The sequence below is a fragment of the Aedes albopictus genome, chromosome 2, assembly GCF_035046485.1.
Source record: "Aedes albopictus strain Foshan chromosome 2, AalbF5, whole genome shotgun sequence".
In the NCBI taxonomy this organism is placed as follows: domain Eukaryota; kingdom Metazoa; phylum Arthropoda; class Insecta; order Diptera; family Culicidae; genus Aedes; species Aedes albopictus.
This window is the reverse complement of record NC_085137.1, coordinates 278,274,931-278,296,829: the sequence shown is the minus strand read 5'-3', so window position 1 is coordinate 278,296,829 and position 21,899 is coordinate 278,274,931. Positions and strand designations below refer to the sequence as shown.

At 42.4% G+C, this 21,899-nt stretch overlaps 1 protein-coding gene across 4 annotated transcripts; it reads left to right on the top strand.

The window, feature by feature from the left end:
- The first annotated feature begins 1,718 nt into the window (after positions 1-1,718).
- LOC134288111 (uncharacterized) lies at positions 1,719-19,294 on the top strand. 4 transcript variants are annotated; one of them, XM_062851859.1, is made up of 3 exons: positions 1,719-14,306; positions 14,371-14,453; positions 14,498-19,294. In XM_062851859.1, exon 3 carries the CDS (start codon positions 16,714-16,716, stop codon positions 18,064-18,066), a length of 1,353 nt encoding a protein of 450 aa, XP_062707843.1. In that variant the 5' UTR covers positions 1,719-14,306; positions 14,371-14,453; positions 14,498-16,713; the 3' UTR covers positions 18,067-19,294. The 4 variants fall into 4 exon arrangements, with proteins under 4 accessions (XP_062707843.1, XP_062707840.1, XP_062707841.1 ...); XM_062851856.1 differs by having other exon boundaries at positions 1,719-2,604; positions 2,695-19,294; XM_062851857.1 differs by having other exon boundaries at positions 14,371-19,294.
- The last annotated feature ends 2,605 nt before the right edge of the window (positions 19,295-21,899 follow it).

The window sequence follows — 21,899 nt, the reverse complement described above, 5'->3', positions numbered from 1 at the left end:
GCCTTTCGTCTGCAATCGGTTGCCATGTGACGAAAACGTGTTCGTTTTTCGTCGTTGCAAAAGGAGACAAAAGAGAATGACGAAAACTGAAGCTCCCTGTTTTATTTTCGGTTCATCCTCGTCGTGGTTTCTTTGTCGGTCGCTGATGATGATGCAAGTGACGGAGTTTTATTTGCTGACGAACTTTTTTAATTTTTCGTCTTTGGTCGGTGACGAAACAGATGGTTTCCAACCCCCCGAATAAAACGGTATCATTCAACAATTGCACAGGTTATCGTTTTCGCACTATTTGTGTTATCATTCACAGGATCATAAATCAATCATACAACGTATCATATTGATGATAGCAGTTATCGTTTTCAGAGTTTCAATGATAGACTGAATGGGTTGTTAAGTATCGTTACCATTCAAAAATGCCTTTTTTCTCGAACAAAATTTTTGGTGAATTATTCATGTTATAATCACTGAATCATAAATTTTATGATACAGTGAATAATAAAAACAAAACGGAAATATTTCATCAACTCTGTTTTATCGACAAGAAAAAAGTGACACCTCTGCAGTTTTGATCGATTCCATGAACCATTACGTGAATCGTTGTATCGAATTGATTTGTTTTTTATTTGTTTTGTTAGAACACGGGAATTGAACTGATGCGGTTACCGGGATATTTTTTTACTAGTCGCGCGTTGTTTGAGGCTAAAGTGAACCAGTGCTCGCGGGTGATTTAAAGCCAATAAAGTTCGGAAAACGAAATTGGAGTTAAAACAAATTCGAAAACAAGTGACAAATAAAGAAGTGCCTAAAGTGATCAATGATAAAACTGATACATGAAGAGCCGTTTGCCATTTATTTGTCTGGCTGTCGAGGAAAACTGTGAAGTTGGAAAGAATTAGCAAATCTTTCGATGGAAGATGATTTGCACAGATGGAAATATTCTTCCCGGCGAATTGACGCAACTTCAACCCTAGGGAGAGCCGATGCCCATGAACGGTGCGGCGATGCTGGAGCGAGCGCTGCAGAATATGTATACACGGGAATACGCCGCATTCATTGGTGTTTGGGAATCGGACATATTTTTTGCTAAAATGTGCCATCCATGATCAAGATTGCAAGGTGTCCGAATATTACCATAACAACGTTTTCATTACGACCATACACGATAATTTCAGTAAAAAAGTATCCTGCATTAAGTGCGGCCAGGAAAATAATGCAGGATGAATTATTAAAAATTATTAAGGTATCATCGAGTGAATCGTTATCATTGATACTATGGTTTCTGAAAAGTGTTGTATGATCTAATTTCAAACACTTCCATCATTCAATCCTTAAATTATTATTGTATCTATCGTTATTATTCTACGAATAACTGTCGTATGATATGAACGATACCATAAACCATATTTATCTATGCGGGCCTGACTACAAGCATAATAGGTCGAACGGTCCGGATATCAACTAAAACAATTTTCAACATCAGCGACCGGCTAGTAACCTTTCAAAATAAAAAAGTACTTAATTGCATCGACTTTTAAAAGATTTGTTCGCAGCGACTTTTGTATTATATAATGTTCAACAAATTTTATTATGTATTTTTTTGTAATTATTGCTTATTGTTCTTTTTCAGAATGCGGATGTTATTCTAACAGATCTTTCGTCTGCTGTGAAACAAATTTTTCCCACTGTACCCTTAAAATATATAATTCGAAAGGTAAGTACTTTTTTGAGTCATTTTTAATTATCTACACACTAAGATCAGCTCGGCATTTTGCCCGTCATTTTACTGAGTTCTCAACAGCAGATTTAACTCGGTACGCTCGGTTATCCCTTTTGCTGAATACTCTGTAAATGAGTTAAAGAAGTCTGCAGATAAACTGTCAAAAATGGCATTAAGCGGTAAATATCGTTACTGGTGAGCGGTTAATATTGATTACCGAGTGTACCGAGTTAAATCTGATGTTGAGAACTCAGTAAAAAGATGGACAAAATACTGAAGACTCAGAGAAAACATGACTGAGCTGGGAACTCAGAATCTTAGTGTGTAATACTTATGACACACATATCGTCGGTTTCCTGCAATAGGGGCACAACTCAAAATTTGTCATTTTTGAGATTTTGATGCCAAATGATGAAAAACCATGCAAACTTTCATCTGACAAAGACCCGTTCCGAAATTCGATGAGAAACGCGAGATTTTTGCATTTTCACCAATTTTCCGCAATAAAGGCACAACTCAAAATCAGTCAACTCTTCAATAGTCGATGAAAAATAGTAATCTAAAATTCATAAAAGAGATAGTCCTTCAGTCTCTTTACATGATACAACAATCAATATTCGTATGCTTTTGTCTAATAATGAGAGAAATAAGTAAGCTTGTAGGATTTGCTTCAAGATTGCCAATTTTCAAACGCTCATTCTGAAAATTCACATTTTTTGAGTTGTGCCCCTATTGCAGGAAACCGACGATATGGATACAAGAATCACTGTACAATTGCGCTTGAAATGAGTGCCATACTGAAAATTCTCTCAGTTCAAGTCAGTCTTGTTAGAATTTTCTTGACACTGCGTACCGTTGTACAGGAATCACACTCGTATCACATGTCTGTCCGGGGTATAATATTTCTACTCAGGATAGGATTGTAAATAGGAGATTTACAATGAATAGTTAGTTTATTATCTTATTGTGTATCCCAGCTTAATCACTCAAATGCTGACGATCTCAACCAGCCGTCGTTAAATAATAGCGAAAAGATTGTGCCCGTTTGATTTGTATACGGCGGCTGATTACACCGTTCAACACTAAATTTTGTTATGGGATGAGAAAAAAAAATAACGGGGGTTTGGAACCCTAGAAGTGTCATAGTAAAAAATTTTTTTTTTTAATATTGGATCGGGCCTTCACAGTTCAAACCCGAAGTTTGTATGGAGAACTTGGGGTGTTCAATTGATATGTGCATTACAACGCGCTGTGCATATACTTAGGCGTTAGACAATATCGACACTAATGTCATTTATCTTTATTATCCAGTTCCAACCTGGGTTGGAACTGGATCAGATCACAGTTTCAACCCCAACCCGACTTCGGTTTCGCTTGTACTAAAGTTTGTTTGACGTTGTTTGTTTACACATTTTCCGCCAATCCAGTTCCAACCCAGGTTAAAAAAACGGTATAACTCAAATACCGAAAACGCCTAAAAATATGCACGGCACGTTCTAATGCACATATCAATAGGACAGATCGATGAAGTACTAGATTTGTAGTAATGAGCTGAATTTTTGTATGGTGAGAAGGTCAATTCTCCGTTTCTGCAATGAAATGGCGCAAAAAGTGTGGGTATTATGATTCCTTGCCTAATTTTATGTAGTTTGAGCAAAACTTTTGGCAACAGTGTTGTTGTTTTCTCCATTTCTTGCAACATAAACAACATAGTTATCCAAAGTTTTTCTCAAACAGCATCAAATTAGACAAGGAATCATAACGCCCCCGCTTTTTGCACCATTTAATTGCAGAAACGGAGAATTGACCTTCTTACCATACAACAATTCAGCTCATTACTACAAATCTAGTATCACACCGAACGTGCCCCATTGAACACCCCAAGTTCTCCATACAAACTTCGGTTTTAAACTGTGAAGACCCGGTCCAATATTTTTCAAAAATTCTTTCACTATTACACTTCGAGGGTCCCAAACCCCTGTTATTTTTTTTTCTCATCGCATAACACTAAATTTTGAAAAATTTTGTCGAGCAGTGTTATCCATGACAGCTCCCACCCGGCGCGGCGGCTGCAAAAATAGTTTTGGCCAAGGTGCACACCGTGTGTAAAAGGCCAGCTACAATGGGGAGCGACCTGGGACGGGACGTGACAGCTCATTGGTACAAGCCCTCTTATTCTTTTTGTTACTGTTCATACGGGGTTGCTCTAGTGTTGCCAACACTTTTCATATGCAAATCAATCAAAACTTGTTGGCTAGTTTTATTTAGCATTCTACTTCAAAGAATGAGTTTGAAAACAATCTTATCTTCCTCGTTTGGATCTCACACACAGACTTCCATCCCTTGCCGGCAAACCTTCGGATTCTTCGAAAATTAGTAAAAATGAAGCCCAGAATGATACACATCACTGCTCCCATAATGTATCGTTTTGCATTTCATTTCACCATGTCAAGTTCCGGATAAAAACGGCACAGAAAGTGAGGAAAACGATTAATGATGTTAGTTATTAATTATCAATCATACGAGGTTTAAAAAATCCGTGACTACTAGCAACACGGCTAACTCAACAACAGAGTGCCCTCTTGTAAACGAACGTAACGCGCCGCCACGCTGCTTTTTTCAAATCGACCAATCAGAAGTGGTCTTTTTTGACAGGCAAATGGTTTCGTATTTGCACTAGCACCTGACGGGTCCCGTCCCAGGGAGCGACGTGCAGCGGCGCGGCAGCGCGCCAGATGCGGCAAAAGTACTAAAATGTGCTAAACGGATGCCGTTGCCGCGTGCCGCTTTGCTGGCTACAATGCGAAGCGGCATTAACAGGTTTATGTGAGGAATGTTTACGCATAGAAGTGATTTGTTGTAAAAAGGATGAGATATCATTACCGGGATCATTCCATCAGGAGGAACTTGGAACTGGAAATATTCTTCTAGGAAGTCTAAAAGGGATTCTTCGTGAATACCAGGGCATCTTTCGGGATATAAACCGATGAAATTATATAGGGGAGCTACAGAAGGAATTTTCGAAGAAATGCCTATGGGAATCTTTGGATGAATGTTTAAAGGATTGTTTCGCATCATTTGAAGCAATGAATTCCTCATGAAATCATGCGCGTAACTACAGCGCATTTGGCCCCTCAGCTTCAATGTCGTGTACGCTTGTTATGAACTACAGCCAGCGTGCTTGACATTGGAACTGAGGGGCCAAATGAGCTGTAGTTACGTGCATGCATGAAATTCTCCAAGAAATTCCTGGGGTCTTCTGGCGGAATTGCAGAGGGAATGTACGGAAAATATCCTGGAGAAATTCCTCGGATAATTTATTTTATTTGTCTCTATTCCTCTTCGGAGAGAGTGTGCGTTAGATGCGTCGCGGGTTGAGTCGGTTCCGAATATTTTTTGCTTCCCATTGCGCTGCAGTGTGAACGAGAAAGAATAAAATCGATGTGGTCAAAATCAGTGTGCGGTGGATGCGTCGCGGGTCGAGTCGGTTCCGGATTTTTCGCTTCCCATCGCGCTGCAGTGTGAACGAGAAAGAATAAAATCGATGTGGTCAAATTCAGTGTGCGGTGGATGCGTCGCGGGTCGAGTCGGTTCCGGATTTTTCGCTTCCCATCACGCTGCAGTTTGAACGAGAAAGAATAAAATCGATGTGTGAACGAGAAAGAATAAAATCGATGCGGTCGAATTCAGTGTGCGTTGGATGCGTCGCGGGTTGAGTCGGTTCCGAATATTTTTGCTTCCCATCGCGCTGCAGTGTGAACGAGAAAGAATAAAATCGATGCGGTCGAATTCAGTGTGCGGTGGATGCGTCGTGGATTGAGTCAATCCCGAATTTTTCGCTTCCCGTCGGCGCTAGTTCCCAATACACTTTAAGTTCATAATGAATATTTTCTTTAATTTTTTTTTCATTCACACAAAAGAGTGAAAAGTGTTAGTTCGGGCTCGCCGGTCGAGAAAAAATCTGGGCGCCGACAAGTGAGTCGCGTTCAGTGTATTTCTGTGTGGAATAGAGTAAAGGTTTCTGCTCCCTAGTGGAGTGGAGACGCGCGATAGAATTTTCTTTTTGGTTAGTTTAGCGTCGAAAAGTGGTCGGTTGTTAACGGCGGTTTGTGTAAATTGATCCATTGTAAAATCATATCACCAACCATAGGTGACTCCCGGACTGACAATGTACCTTACCCTACTAACAAAAAAATCCTTCCTGAGACAAACGTGGAGATGCAGCGATTCGCGGTCTTGTGTAGTGTCGTGTCGTGTAGTAACGTGTCGATATATGTCCAAGGATTCCCCTCTGTAATTCCTCAAAGGATTCCTCCAGAAATTCCTCCAGGAAATCCTCAAGGTATTTCCAGGAAATCCTCAAGACATTCCATCAGAGATTCCTCCAGGATTCCATCTATAGAGTGTCTCCAGGAACTCTTGCAGGGATTCTTCTAGGGCATAGAAACATTCAGGCGCGCGACCCCCTTTGGCCAACAGACGTACCTTTCGTGACCCACCATAGAAATTCTCTCATTTGATGTCTGTTACAGTAAAATATTCGACTGTCCCTCGCGACCCCCTGGATGAAGGCCGGCGACCCCCTGTGGGGTCGTGACCCACAGTTTGGGAAACCATGCTCTAAAGAATTTCGAATCCATAGTTTCGTCCAGGAATTTTCCCAAAAATTCATCCAGAAATTCGTCCAGAAATTCTTCCTGGAGTTTCTCCGGTAATTTCTCCATGAATTGCATCAGGGATTTTCCAAGAATTTCTCCAGACAATCTCCAGGAATTCCAGGAATTCCTCTAGAGATTTCACAGAAATTTCTATAAGGATTCCTTCAGAGACTCGTCGAGAAATTCCTCCCGGAATTTTTCTAGGGATATGTATAGTAGATATTCATCTAGGAATTCTTTCAGGGATTCTTCCAAGAATTCCTCCGGGGATTTCTTCAGAAATTCCTTCAAGAATTTACCAATGAATTTGTTTAGAAATTTCTCAAGTTATTTCTCCAGGAATTCCACCAGCTATTCATCAAGGGTTTCCTCCAGCAATTTCTCCAGACAACCTCCATGGTTCCTCTAGGATTTCTGGATTCCTTATAACATCCATAGAGAAATTCCTGTAGGAATCCCTAGAGAAATTTCTGGAGCAATCCCTAGAAAAGTTTAAAAGGGATCCTCCAGAGATACCTCTAGAAATTCCACCAGGGATTCCTCCTGGCATTCTAGAGATTTCCCAATTTTTTTTCCAGGGATTCCCACATAGATTCGTCCAGAAATTCCTACAGGAATTCATCTAAAAATGCGTCCAGGAATTCCTCCGGAAATTCGTCCAGCGATTCCTTCAGAGATAACTGCAGGAATTTCTTTAAAGATTTTCCAAAAAAAAAATCTAGGGGTTCTTTCAGAGATGCGTCTATAAATTCCTCCAAAACATACTCTGGAAATTTCTGGAATTCCTCCAGAAATTCATCCAGAGATTCCTCCGGGAAATCCTGAGGAAATTTCCAAGAAATTCCATCAGGAATTGATCCAGCAATTCCTCCTGATATTTCTCTTGAAATTTCTCCAGAAATTTATCCTGGAAATTCTCAGGGAGTTTCACCAGAGATTCCTGCAGAAATTCCACCAGAGATTCCTCCAGGGATTCCTTCAGGGATTCCTCCAGGAATTCCTCGAGAGATTTACATGGATTTCCTTTAAGATTCATACAGTAATTCCTCCAGGAACATGTCCAGGAATTCCTCAAAATATTACGTCAGGAATACCACTAGGGATTTCACCAGAAATTCCTCTAAGAATCCCCCCATGTATTCCTCCAAGAATTTTTCCAGATATTCCACCAGGAATTCCTCAAGAGATAAGTGTAGGACTTTCTCTGAAGATTTCCCAAAAAAATTTCTATGGATTTTTTCAGAGATAGGACCATAAATTCCTCCAGGAATTCTTCCAGGGATATTTCTAAGAAGTCCCCCAGGAATTCGTCAATGGAATTTTCCAGAAATTTCTCCTAAAATTCCATTGGGATATCCTACTGATATTTCCCTGAAATTCCTCCAGAAATTCCTACATGGACACCTTCAGGAAATTCTCAAAGAATTTCTCCATGAAATCCTCCGGAAATGCCACCTGGGGTTCCTCCAGGAATTCATCTAGAGATCTCCCAGAAATTGTTCGAAGGATTCCTCCAGAGATTCGTCCAGGAATTCTTCGAGAAATTCCTCCAGATACCTCCAGCGAGAAATCCACGGATACCTCCAGGGATTCCTCCTGGAATTTCTCCAGGAATTCCTCCTGGGACTCTTCCAGGGATTCGTCCAGGATTTCCTTCAGGGATTTTTCCAAAAATATATCCAGCGATTTCTCCAGACAACATTCAGGGATTTCTCTAGGCATTCCACTAGAGATTCCCAGAAATTACTATTAGGATTTCTGCAAAGATTCGTCCAGAAATTCCGGATATGTATTACAGATAATAATCCCTCCATGGATTCCACAAAGAATTTCTTCAAAAAATTCCCCAGGAATTCCTTCGGGAATATCTCAAAAATTTCTCCAGACAACCTCAAGGGATTCGTCCACGGATTCCTCCAGGAATTCATCCCGGAATTCCGGAAGGTTGATTCAGGAATTCCTCCAAGGATTTCTCATGGAACTCCTGGAAATATCCTGGATTTCTCCGAGAATTTCTCCAGCGATGGAGAAAACTCTGGAAGAATACCAGCAGGAATTCCTAAAAGAATTCCTGGATGAATCCCAAGAGAATTTCATGGATGAATCCCTAAAGAAGTTCCTGCTGAAATTCCTAAAGAAATTCCTGGAGAAATCCCTAGAGAAATTCCTGGAAGAATTCCTAGAGAACTTCCTGGAGATATCCTTGGAGAAATTACTGGAGGAATCCCTTGAGGAATTCCTAGAAGAACCCCTTGGGAATTCCTAAAGGAACTCCTGGAAGAAACTCTAGAGGAATACCTGAAGAATTTTCCAGAGATATTTCTAAAGGAATCTCTAGAGGAATTCCTGGAACAATCGCAAGAGGAATTCCAGGAAGAATCCCTTGAGGAATTCCTGGAGGAATCCCTAGAAGAATTCCTGGAGGTATCCCTAGAGAAATTCCTGGAGAAATCCCTAGAGAAATTCCTAGAAAAATCCTTGGAGAAATTACTGGACGAATCCCTTGAGGAGTTTTTGGAAGAATCCCTTGGGGAATTCCTAGAGAAATTCCTTTAAGAATTTCTAGGTGAATTCCAGGTGGAATCCCCAGAGGAATTCTTAGAGGAATCCCTAGAGGAATTCCAGAGAATTTTTCCAGAGAAATTTCTGGAGGAATCTCTAGAGGAATTCTTGGAAGAATCCCTAGAAGAATTCCAGGAAGAATCCCTTGAGGAATTCCTGGAGGGATCCCTAGAAGAATTCCTGAAGTAATCCCAAGAGAAATACTCGGAGGAACCCTAAAAAAAATCCTGGAGCAATCCCTAGAGAAATTCCTGGGGAAGACTTTGGAAAAATAACTGGAAGATTACTTACGAGGAATTCCTGGAAGAATCCCTTGGGGAATTCCTAGAGAAATTCTCTGAAGAATCTCTAGGTGAATTCCAGGAGGAATTCCTAGAGCAATCCCTAGAGGAATTCCAGGTGAATTTTCCAGAGAAAATTTCTGGAGGAATCTCTAGAGGAATTCCTGGAAGAATCCCTAAAGAAATTCCAGGAAGAATCCCTTGAGGAATTCCTGGAGGAATCCCAAGAAGAATTCCTGGATGAATCCCTAGAAGAATTAATGGACGAATCCCTAGAGAAATTTCTGGATGAGTCTCTAGATGAATTCCTGGAGGAATCCCCAGAGAAATTCCTGGAGGAATCCCAAGAGAAATTCCTGGAGGAATCCCAAGAGAAATGCCTGGAGGAATCTCAAGAGAAATTCCTGGAAGAATCCCAAGAGAAATTCCTGAAGGAATTCTTGGAAGAATCCCTAGAGGAATTCCTGGAATAATTTCTAGAGGAATTCCTAGAGAACTTCCTGGAGAAATCCTAGAGAAATTACTGGGGAATCCCTTGAGGAATTCCTGAAAGAATCCCTTGGGGAATTCCCAGAGGAAGACCTGGAAGAACCTCTAGATGAATTCCTGGATGAATCACCCGAGGAATTCCTGGAGGAATCACCAGAGAAATTCCTAGAGGAATTCCTGAAGAATTTTCCAGAGAAACTTTTGGAGGAATCTCCAGAGGAATTCCTGGAAGAATCCCTAGAGAAATTCCTGGAAGAATCCCTAGAGAAATTCCTGGAAGAATCCCTTGAGGAATTCCTGGAGGAATCCCAAGAAGAACTCCTGGTTGAATCCCTAGAAAAATTAGTGTAAGATTTCCTAGAGAAATTTCTAAAGAATCCCTAGAAGAATCCCTGGAAGAATCTCTAGATGAATTCCTGGAGGTATCCCTTGAGGAATTCCTGGAGGAATCCCAAGAAGAACTCCTGGATGGATCCCTAGAAAAATTAATGGAAGAATCCCTAGAGAAATTTCTGGATGAATCCCTAGAGGAATCCCTGGAAGAATCTTTATAGGAATTCCTGGAGGAATCCCAAGAGAAATTCCTGGAGGAATTCCTAGAGGAATTCTTAGAGGAATTCCTGGAAGAATCCATAGAGGAATTCCTGGAGAAATATCAAGAGAAATTCCTAGAGAACTTTCTGGAGAAATCCTTGAAGAAATTACTGGAGGAATTCCTGGAAGAATCCCTTGGGGAATGCCTAGAGGAACTCCTGGAAGAATCTCTAGATGAATTCCTGGAGGAATCACCAGAGGAATTCCTAGAGGAATCCCTAGAGGAATTCCTAGAGAATTTTCCAGAGAAATTTCTGAAGGAATCTCTAGAGGAACTCCTGGAGGAATCCCTGGAGGAATTCCTGGAAGAATCCCTGGAGGAATCTCTTAAGAAATTCCTGAAAGAATTCCTAGAGGAATTTTTGGAGGAAACCCTAGAGGAATTGCTGCAGGAATGCCAAGAGGAATTCCTGGAGGAATCCCCGAAGGAATTCCAGGAGGAATATCTGGAGGAATCTTTACATGAATTCCTGGGGAAATCCCTTGAGGAATTCCTGGGGAATCCCTAGAGGAATTCCTGGTGAAATCCCTGCAGAAAAACCTTGAGGAGTTCCTTGGGGAATTCCTGGAGGAATCCCTAAAATAATTCAATGAGGAATCCCTAGAGGATTTCCTGGAAGAATCTCTAGAGGAATTCCCGGAGAAATCCCTTGAGAAATTGCTGGAGGAATCCCTGGAGAAATTACTGGAGGAATCCATTAAGGATTTTTGGAGGAAACCCTAGAGGAAATTTTGGAGGAATCCTTGGAGGAATTCCTAGAGGAATTCCTGAAGGAATCACTAGAGGAATTCCTGGAGAAATCGCTGGAGAAATTCCTGGAGGAATCCCTAGAGAAATTCCTGGAGGAATTTCTGGGGGAATCACTAGCGGAATTCCTGGAAGAATCCCTAGAGGAATTTCAGGAAGAATCCCATGAGGAATTCCTGGAGGAATCTCTAGATGAATTCCTGGAGGAGTCCCTAGAAGAACTAATGGAGGAATCCCTAGAGAAATTCCTGGATGAATCCCTAGAGGAACCCCTGGAAGAATCTCTAGAGGCATTCCTGGAGGAATCCCTTGAGGGATTCCTGGAAAAATCCCTAGAAGAATTCTGGAGCAATACCAGGAAGAACTCATGGAGGAATTCCTAGAGAAATTCCTGAATGAATCCCTAGAGGAATCCCTGGAAGAATCTCTTGAGAAATTCCTGGAGGAATCCGTAGAAGAATTCCTGGAGAAATCCCTAGAGAAATCTCTGGAGGAATTCCTAGAGAAATTCCTGGAGGAGTCCCTAGAGGAATTTATGGAGGAATCCTTGGTGGAATTCCTACAGGAATTCTTGAGCAATTCCTGGAGGAATCACTAGAGTAATTCCTGGAGGAATCCTTACAGGAATTCCTGGAGGAATCCCTAGAGAAATTTCTGGAAGAATCCCAAGAAGAATCCCTGGAAGAATCCCTAGAGGAATTCCTGGAGGAATCCCCGAAGGAATTCCTGGAAGAATCCCCGAAGGAATTCCTGGAGGAATCCCCGAAGGAATTCCTGGAGGAATCCCCGAAGGAATTCCTGGAGGAATCCCCGAAGGAATTCCTGGAGGAATCCCCGAAGGAATTCCTGGAGGAATCCCCGAAGGAATTCCTGGAGGAATCCCCGAAGGAATTCCTGGAGGAATCCCCGATAGAATTCCTAGAGAAAACTCTTGAGAAATTCTTGGAGGAATCCATAGAGGAATTCCTGGAGAAATCACTAGAGGAATTTCTGGAGGAAATTCTAGAGGAATTCCTGGAGGAATCCTTGGAGGAATTCTTAGAGGAATTCCTGGTGGAATCCCTAGAGGAAATCCTGGAGGAATCCCTAGAGAAATTTCTGGAAGAATCCCTAGAGGAATCCTTGGAAGAATCTTCAGAAGAATTCCTGGAGGAATCTTCGATGGAATTCCTAGAGGAATCTCCGATGGAATTCCTAGAGGGATCACCGAAGGAATTTCTGGATGAATATCTAGAGGAATTTCTGGAAGAATCCCCAGATGAATTCCTTGGGGAATCCCTAGAGGAATTCCTGGATGAATCACTAGAGTAATTCCTGTTGAAATCCCTGCAGAAACAACTGGAGGAATTCCTTGGGGAATTGTTGGAGGAATCCCTAGATGAATTCCTGGAGGAATCCCTAGAAAATTTCAATGAGGAATCCCTAGAGGAATTCCTAGGTGAATCTCTAGAGGCATTCCCGAAGGAGATCCCTAGAGAAATTGCAGGAGGAATCCCTGGAGAACTTACTGGAGAAATCCCTTGAAGAATTTTTGAAGGAAACACTATAGAAATTCGTAGAGGAATCCCCGATGGAATTTCTAGAGGAATCCCCGAAGGAATGCCTGGATGAATATCTAGAGGAATTCCTGGAGGAATCCCTGGAGAAATTTCTGGAGAAATCCCATGAGGAATTCCTGGAAGAATACCTTTGGTACTCCCTACAGGAATCCCTTGGGGAACTCCTGGAGGAATCCCTTGAGAAATTTGTGGGGGAATCCTTTGGGGAACTCCTGGAGGAATTTCTTGGGGAATTCCTGGAGGAATTCCTTGGAAAATACTTTGAGGAATCTTTTGGGGAATTCCTTGAGGAAAACCTTAGGGAATTTCTGAGGGAGTCCCTCACGAATTCCTAGAGGTGTTCCTGGGTGAATCCTCGCAGAAGTTCCTGACGTATCTTTTAGGAGTCTCTGGAGAAAATTCTTGAGAAATCCTTGCAAGAATTCCCGGGTGAACCCTTGGAGAAATTCCTTGAGAAATACTTAAAAGACTTCCTTGAGGAATTTTTAGAGGAATTTCTGGAGGAATCCCTTGGGGAATTCCTGGAGGAATCCCTGCAAGAACTCTTGGGTGAATCCCTGCAGGAATCTCTGGAGGCATTCCTGAAACAGTCCCTGGAGGAGTTCTTAGGGCAATTCCTGGTGGAATTCCTGGAAATTCATGGAGAAATCCCAGGTAAAATTTAGTGTGGAACTTTTGAAAAACTACTTTAAAAAAGGAATTCCTTGAATAATTCATGAACTTATTTCTAGTGGAATTCCTGGACAATTCTTTGGAGCCGTCATTGCAAAATACAAAAAAAAATCTTGCAGAATAATTAAAAAAAAAACTATACAGCTTTACAGATTTTCAAGAAGTTATTAAGGTAAAGAAACTGTGGGTAAAAGTTCCAAATAAGTCTTTGGCGGAATTCTTCTGTTCAAATATACAATTTAATCGTTTGAGAAATCTTTGGAGTTATTTCTTAAAGAATGACTAACAAAGTCTTCGTTGAAATTCAAGAAAAATCTTCGCTGGCTTCTAGAAAAGAAAAGCATTCTACATACGAATCCTAGTTGAATCTCATAAATCTTCTCCATCCCATTACCAAAATGTGGTTTATGATCAATTAAAACCCAACACAGTACACATAAAGAAATCTTTGGAAGTCTACCGGATTAGCATCATACTACTTCCACTACTTCTTGTCTGATTCCACACCGCAGCTCCTTAATTTGCATCGGATATCTTCAAAATTTTGTAACGTCATTTAGAACCCTATTCGTGTTTTTCGTTCCATTGATACGTTTCATGTATATGTTATACTAGTGTTCGTTATGAATTTAACTAAACTGACAGCATTATTAAGCTTAGCAAGGACGCAAACCCGGCGATACGCCATCTATAACTTAAGTAAAGAATCACGTTAATTGCCACATTTCAAATCTATTGCGTCGTAGAGAATTAACCAGAACTGCTCTCGATACTCCAACTAAATGCGCCGTAGTTGCATAAGAAAACTCCTAAATCAGCCAACTAAAACAAAAGGAACAATAGGTGGGAATTGTAATCATTTAAACTAGCCCAACCAAGTTTAAATCTAGCTCGCGATTGTTCGTTCAGAATAGTGGAGTGCTTCGAACAGTTAACATCGCAAGTTGTCGGAGTGATTAAAAAGATCAGTTTGAGATTTTGAAACAAATTTTTGGTTTTGCTGAGCTAATTTGAACTAAACTCGAAGTAAGTTTCGGGAGTTTTTAGTCTTTTTAAGGAAATTTAATGTGAAATTTGTGTCTTTGTGCAGATTATTTGAATTTGTCGAGTGAGACAAAGTCTTGTTGAGACTGTGCCTGATTTGTAGAGTGTTTCGGCTAATTCTAAATTCAGGTAAGGAAAAGTGATCAAATTTAGTGAAGATCCACGTTGAACAGGCCCTCCTTGCCCAACGTGGGCGGCTAGTCTGGGGTGAAAATCATCCCACAGACGCAGCGAAGACTACCACCAACCATCATCAGTAGGCTGTGAGTTGACGCGTAACCAACCTGACTATCCACCGACGTGCAACATTAGCTACCATTCCGGTGACGTTTGAGTGACGACTCGTCCGCCAATAAGTCGTACGGCGTGAGCTCAAGTCCAATAGGAAGCTCATCACTCCACTGCGAGGGGACGCATCTACCCCGTAACCGACGCTGACGCACGAGTCAACGGGTGGTTTACCGGTCGCTGACGTAAGTTTGGCCTGTTTCTGGTGAGTAAGTCGAACCAACTGCTGGGAGTATTTTTCTGCGGGGGAAAACCGACGAGGGATCGACAGTCAAGGTCAGATCTGCCTGAAGAGATAGTTTTTTTCTTGCGCAAATTGGATATCCGAACGATACAATCAGATTACGTGACGTCACAGTTAGGATTAGGTTTTCTTGAATTTGGATTTGAATAAATTTAAATAAGGCAATTGTTGGAACTCGATAAATTTAAATTTCAGTTGTTTTGTAGAATTAACGTCGTTTGAATTGCATTTTTTTAATAAACTTACTTCTAGATTAGTTAGGGTACTCCATTTGTTTTAAATACGTCACAAGTTGTTATTATTCTAGGTTTAAGATTGGTTTTGGGTTCTTTTATTGATAAGCATTTCCCCCATTGGCTAATTTATGAGTGTTTTTTTCGGTTTCGGTAAGTTTTTGACAGAATTTGAATTAGGTTCTGGTTAGTTGGTCGGAGACGTTTGGGTTGAAAGGTGAAACTTGCGTTCTTATGAACTTTACGACCTGCCCTGAGAGGGAGGTTTCATGCCGGGTAATTTAGAAGAGTAAACGGTCCTTCTGTTCGGAAGGTGGCGCTTAAGCCGTTTGCTAAGCGTAACGGGACGGAACGTTACAATTTCAAACAACATAATCACTAGAGTATCTAAATGTTATCCAAATTGCCTCCAATACGGATCCCATATCCGATCCACCAACATTTCACACAAAACTCATACAAAATCTGGTGCATAGTTTTACAAAAACTTCCGCATACCACGAATATCCCACCAACAACCTACCGGAATCACTATTTGCTCCGAAATGTCCACCAGAATGGCCATAGGAATCAATACATGGTTCACAAACAGTGCTTTGCCGCTCAAACTTTGCCGCGCTTTTTCAACATTCTGAATATTTGCGGCATTTTAGTACAATGCCGCGTCTGCCGCAGCTGCTCATTGTGGCCGTTCAAATGGAGCGCCATTTGTTGAATATTTTCCGATGCCGCGCTGCCGCGCGCCGCTCCGCATAGTAGCTGGCCCTTAACTTCGTTAAGCGCTGTTTCGAAGCTTTTTGAGCTGGTGGTTGTGGACTCCTTAAATTCGCACTGCAAACAGTACTTGAGTGCTGATCAACACGGATTCACTTCTGGACGCTCTACAACTACGAACCGGCTGTGCCTTACATCATACATCACGAATGGCATGAATGCTCAGGCTCAAACGGACGTAATTTACACTGATTTAACTGCCGCTGGCGCTTTCATTCCAAGCGCGATGCTCCCCGCGAGGTGAAATGAAAGCCACATTTTCCTGATCGGCACCAAGCGTAGTTTCGTCGGAGGATTATGCTCGTCCACCATTCGGCGTCGGTCACGGGCCTGCGGCCTAGCTTTTCGTGTGTATGCGTGTGGTAGTAGTGGATTACCACAGCGCCAAGCACAACTGTCGACCATCCAGCGTCGGTAGTTCTCAGCTTCGGCAGTGTGCCATCGCGTCGTCGTCGTCGTCGTCGGCAGTGAGCGGACTACAGTGAAGTGTGTGTGAGGGGCTAGCAGAGGTCGGCACGAGACAGTCAAGCGTTTTTGGGAGATCGAGGAGGTTGAAGTTTGCTCTGCTCCCACAGGAGAAGAAGAAGAGTGTGAGGAATTGTTTCGTGACTCGTATCGACGTGATGTCAACGGTAGATATATAGTGAAGCTACCGATCCGTGAAAATGTCCACGAACTTTCTGATAATCGTACATTGGCTCTTCGTCGTTTTTTCTTTCTCGAAAGACGGTTGCTGAAGGATCCCGAGCTCAGTCTGCAGTACTCTAACTTCATTGAAGAGTACAAATCTCTGGGTCACTGCAAAGAAGTTGTTGAGGCGCACGATGTCCCAGGACAATTGAAGTATTACATGCCGCATCACGCCGTTTACAGGCCGTCGAGCACAAGCACAAAGTTAAGGGTTGTGTTTGATGCGTCGGTGAAGCCCGTGTCAGGAGTGTCTCTCAACGATGTGTTGAAGATAGGTCTCGTCGTTCAGAATGACTTGATGTCAATTCTGTTGAGATTTCGTAAACATCCTTTCGTCTTTACCGCTGATATTCAAAAAATGTATCGGCAGATTTTGATTGATCCTGAACAAACCTCGTTGCAGAAAGTTTTCTGGCGGTCCAACCCAACCGACCCCATCAAGGTTCTCGAATTAGTGACTATTACGTACGGCACTTCTGCTGCTCTTTTCTTAGCTACCAGGTCCCTAGTTCAACTGAGTGTCGATGAAGGAGCCGATTTCCCTCTTGCAGCTCGCGTGATACAAGAGGACTGCTATGTTGATAATGTGATGTCGGGAGCGAAAACCGTTCAAGAAGCCATTGAATGTCGTCAACAGCTCCAAACGTTAAAAGCCAGGGGTGGTTTTCCGGTGCATAAGTGGTGCGCCAACGATGAAGCGATTCTTCAGGATGTCCCTGAGGCTGAGCGTGAAAAACTAGTTCTTCTTGATGATCTGTCGGCAAATGAAGTGATGAAGACTCTCGGATTAACGTGGAATCCGAGGAGCGATAAGTTTCTATTTTGTCAATCCCCTTCGTCCGAAGAGTCAACTGTGACAAAGCGTCAGCTGTTCTCCGAAATTGCGAAAATGTTTGACCCGTTGGGCTTACTTGCTCCAATTACCGTTCTGGCTAAGCGTTTGATGCAGCAAACCTGGGCTGCAAAAATAGGTTGGGATGAGTCTCTCTCTGATGACATCCTAAAAGACTGGTTACAGCTTCGCAATTCTCTCGCATCCGTTCGTGACATCGAAATTCCCAGACCAGTAACCGGTCCCGCGTATGAGTCTCTTGAGTTACACGGGTTCGCAGACGCTTCAGGAATAGCGTACGGTGCCTGCCTGTATGTTCGCAGTATTCTCTCAAATGATTGTTGTGTCGTCAGGTTGTTGTGTAGCAAGTCTAAGATTGCCCCTCTGCAAGAGTTGACAATCCCTCGAAAGGAACTGTGCGCAGCCGTGCTGCTGTCCAGGTTGGTGAAAAAGGTTCAATCGACGTTGCATGTTCAGTTCTCTTCCGTTTGCCTTTGGTCGGACATTTACTATATTGACGACGACTGTTTTGAAGACTTTCGAATAGTTTTGGCGTTTCAGTCTTTTCGGGGTCAAAAACAACTAAATGTTTTCTTCTTCCAACGTTTCGATCCTTATTGGATCTTCCTCAGGGAATCGAATGAAATTGTTGGAAGAAGAAAACATTTAGTTTTTTTTTGACCCCGAAAAGACTGAAACGCCAAAACTATTCTTTGGTCGGACAGTCAGATTGTCCTCTCGTGGCTGCAGAAGGCGCCAGCGAAACTGCAGCCATTCGTTCAGAATCGTGTGGTGGAGATATCAAGGGAATGTGGTCTCTACAAATGGTGTTACGTCCGGTCCAAAGACAACCCGGCTGATGTGATCTCTCGCGGCCAGCTCCCACGTAGTTTGAAGGAAAACTCGCTATGGTGGGAAGGGCCTCCTTTTCTCCAATCGAAGATACACGAATCACCAGTTCTTGATCAACTGCTTGATGGCTTGATGCCTGAAATGAAACCAGTTTCGGTCGTGGCAATGCCCGTAGTGAATTGTGACTATCTGCCACTCTTTAAGAAATTCGGATCTCTACGTAAACTGCAGCGTGTTCTATTAGAATCAGGTTTTGCCAGGGCTTAAGAAAACATGCACTCTTACCTGCATCTCATCCCAGGGGTTGCCTAGCCTACAGAGACTAAGGGTACGACGGCCCAGGCCGCCGGATTCAGGACGCCAGACTCACACCACTTTCCCGCCGATTGCACAATCTCGGCTACGGGATTCACAATGCCCTATCCGCGTACACTTTTGGGATCGGGTTTTAGACACTCCTCGTTTTGGACCCCCAAATCACTCGCGGATTCACAACGGGCCAGGACCATGTGCTGCCCACGCGGTCGAACCGAAATCACTCCCTCACAGCTAGTTTCTCGATAGTTACGCCACTGGATCCACACCAGGCCCACGGAAACACTTTCTTGGGTGGGAATTCGCGGGACTCTGTCCTTCCACGGCTAGTCGGACTCGGGGTATCTGCCTTTCGCGCACACGCGGCCAACTTCGTTCAAAGCTCTTCTCGGGTTAGAAATTTATCACCGGCACGTCTATCTTCGCCAAGCATCAATCACCAAGAGACCTATCTCCCACTATCCCGGTCGAGTCGGCAGCCCCGATCACCCGTCTCCTCTTTTTTGCTCCCCTTTTTCGAGCATCATTCGTGTCGCGAGTAGACCTGTGCGCCGCCGCGCCACGCCGCCGCCGCCGACACTTTTTGTCCCACGCCGACGCCGACCGAGGTATCGGCGGCGCGCCATACGCCGCTGTTTGTCACGCCGCCGATTTTCATTTTTCACGCCGGTGATCAGTGCACGAACAAATTTAAGTTTACATTAAGTTAAGATAATAAAAATCTCACGATCACTATCATAAATGATTGACTACAATAATTGATTTCTCAACTCTTAGAAATTTTGTTTTCTTTTTTTATTAGATTGTATTAATTATTCCTCATTCAAAGTTTCTTCGAAGATTCTTCCAGAAGATTTAGTGATGCCTTCAGGAGATCCAGCTGGGATTCCTCCACAAAATTCTTCAGGGACGCCTCCAGGAGTTTTATAATTGATTTTTTTTATTCAGTAGATCTATCAGGAAAATCTCGACAGGAAAATTTTTTTTCGGGAGGATTCAGGGATACCTCCTAGAGATACATTAAAAAATCATCCAGAAAATCCTTCAGGGATTCTCATAGGAGGTCCTTCAGAGATTAGTCTGAGCGTTTCTCCATGGATTCCTTCTGAAGTACCTTCAAGAATTCATAGAGGAGTTTCTTCAGGAACTAGTCCTGGAGTTTCCTTAGAGATATCTATCGGATATCTTTCAGAAATTCCTCTAGAATTCCAACAAGGGATTTCGCTTGTCGTTTTGTAGGGATTGTTCAAGAAGATCCTTCAGGGATCACTCCGGGAGTTTCATCAAGGGTTCCTACAGCAATTCCTTCTAGCATCCCTCCTGGAATTTGTTCAAGACACCCTCCTGAAATTCCTTCGGGGATACCTCTTGGAATTATTCCGGGATGGCTCATGAAAAAAAATCGAAGATTCTTTCAGAAGTTCTTTTAAGGATTTCTCTTGAAGTTCCTTCGGTGATCTCTCCAGAAGTTCGCTAAAGAATCTTCCCAATAGCTCAAGGAGGATTCAGGAATACCTCCGGGTGTTCATTAGAAATTCCTTCAGAGGCTCCCAGGCTATTTGACCAGGAATTCGTTCAGGAATCCTTCCAGAAGTCCCTTTAAAAATTCTTCACTAGGATTCATAAATGCCACCTGGAGATCCATCAAGAGTCCAGTGAGAAGTTTCCTGCAGGTATTCTTCTGAAATTCCTACAGGATTATTTGCAGAAATTAGTCCAGGAGTTCCATCAGAGATTCCTCCAGGAGTTGTAGGGATTCTTGCAGATGTTTCTTCAAAGACTCCTCCTGAATTTCTTCAGTGATTCCTACAGAAGTTCCTTCAGAAATCTCTACAGAAATTCCTTCAGAGAATCTTGTAGGAAGGTTAAGGGATACCTTTAGGAGAATTCAGGGATTCCCCCAGAAGTATATTCAAGGATTTCTAAAGGGTAAATGCTCTAGACTTTGCACACCCCTCAAAATTCTGCTCTTATCTTCGCCACTTCATACATAAAAAATGAACTTTGTATTTAGGGGGCGAAGACTAGAGCAGTGACGAAGACTAGTGCATTCATCCTAAGGTAATCGCTTCAGGGTTCTCGAGAAGTTTCTTTAGGGATTGTAGATGTTAATCAAGGCATCGCTCTTGGGGTTCTTTCTGATTGTAGATTGAGATGGAGATTTTTCCAGGAAGTCTCACGGATGCCTTCAGGAGTTACATCCGAGATTTCTACAGAAGCTCATTCAGGAATCCCTTTAGAGAATCTTGAAGGAATTCCTTCAATAATTTCCTTAGGATTATAACCAGCCATATCTCCAGGAGATTCTGGAGAGATCTTTCATGGAATTTCTACACGAATTCCTTAAGGACTTCCTTCTGGAATTCATCCAGGACTTTTTTTGGGGAATACCTTTTGCAAACCCTTCGCCCTACCAGGAAATATCCGCTAAAAATTCTTTAAGGATTTCACCTGGAAATCATTTGGATATTCCTAGTGGAATTCCTTCGTGTATTCCTCTGCAGGGATATCTCTTGTAATTTCTTCGGGGATTCCTCCTAGACTTCCGTCAGGAGTTCCCTTAAACTTCCTTCGAAGATTCCTCCAGGAATTTCATCGGGAATTCTTCCTGGAATGTCTTCGTAATTTCCTCCTAAAATTCCTTCGTGATTTTTTCCTGGAATTTCTTTGGTGATTTCTTTAAGAATTCCTCCTGCTATTTCGAAGAGGATTTCTCATATAATTCCTCTAGGAATTTCTCTTGGACTTCCTTCGGAGATTCCTCCTAAAATTCTCTTGGGGGTGTCTCCTAATATTCTAACGTGAATTTCTCCTGAAATCTCTTCGGGATTTCCTCCTGAAATTTCTTTTATGATTTTTCTTAGAAATCCTTAGGCGATTCCTCCTGGAATTCCTTCGGTGTTTCCTTCTTGAACTGCTTCAGTGATTTCTCCTAAAATTCCTTCGGAGATTCCCTCTGGAATTCCTTCGGAGATTTCTCCTGGACTTCCTCTGATAATTTCTCTTAAAATTTTTCCGTGTATACCGCTTGAAAATCCTTCGTAAATCCCTCCCAGAATTCTTCCAGGAGTTACACATGCAGGGATTTCTCTTGAAATTTCTTCGGGGATTTCTCCAGGAATTCTTCCATAAATTCCGTCGGGATTCCTCTTGGATTCCTTTTGGGGATTCCTTCTGGAGTTAATTCTAAGATTCCCCCAAGAAAACCTTCGGGAATCCTCCTAGAGTTCCTTTGAAAATTCATCCTGGACTTTCTTCGAGGATTTTTCCTGAAATTTCTTCGGTGATTCCTCCTGCTGTTTCGTCGGGGATTCTTCATGAGATTTCTACGGGGATTCCTCTTGGAA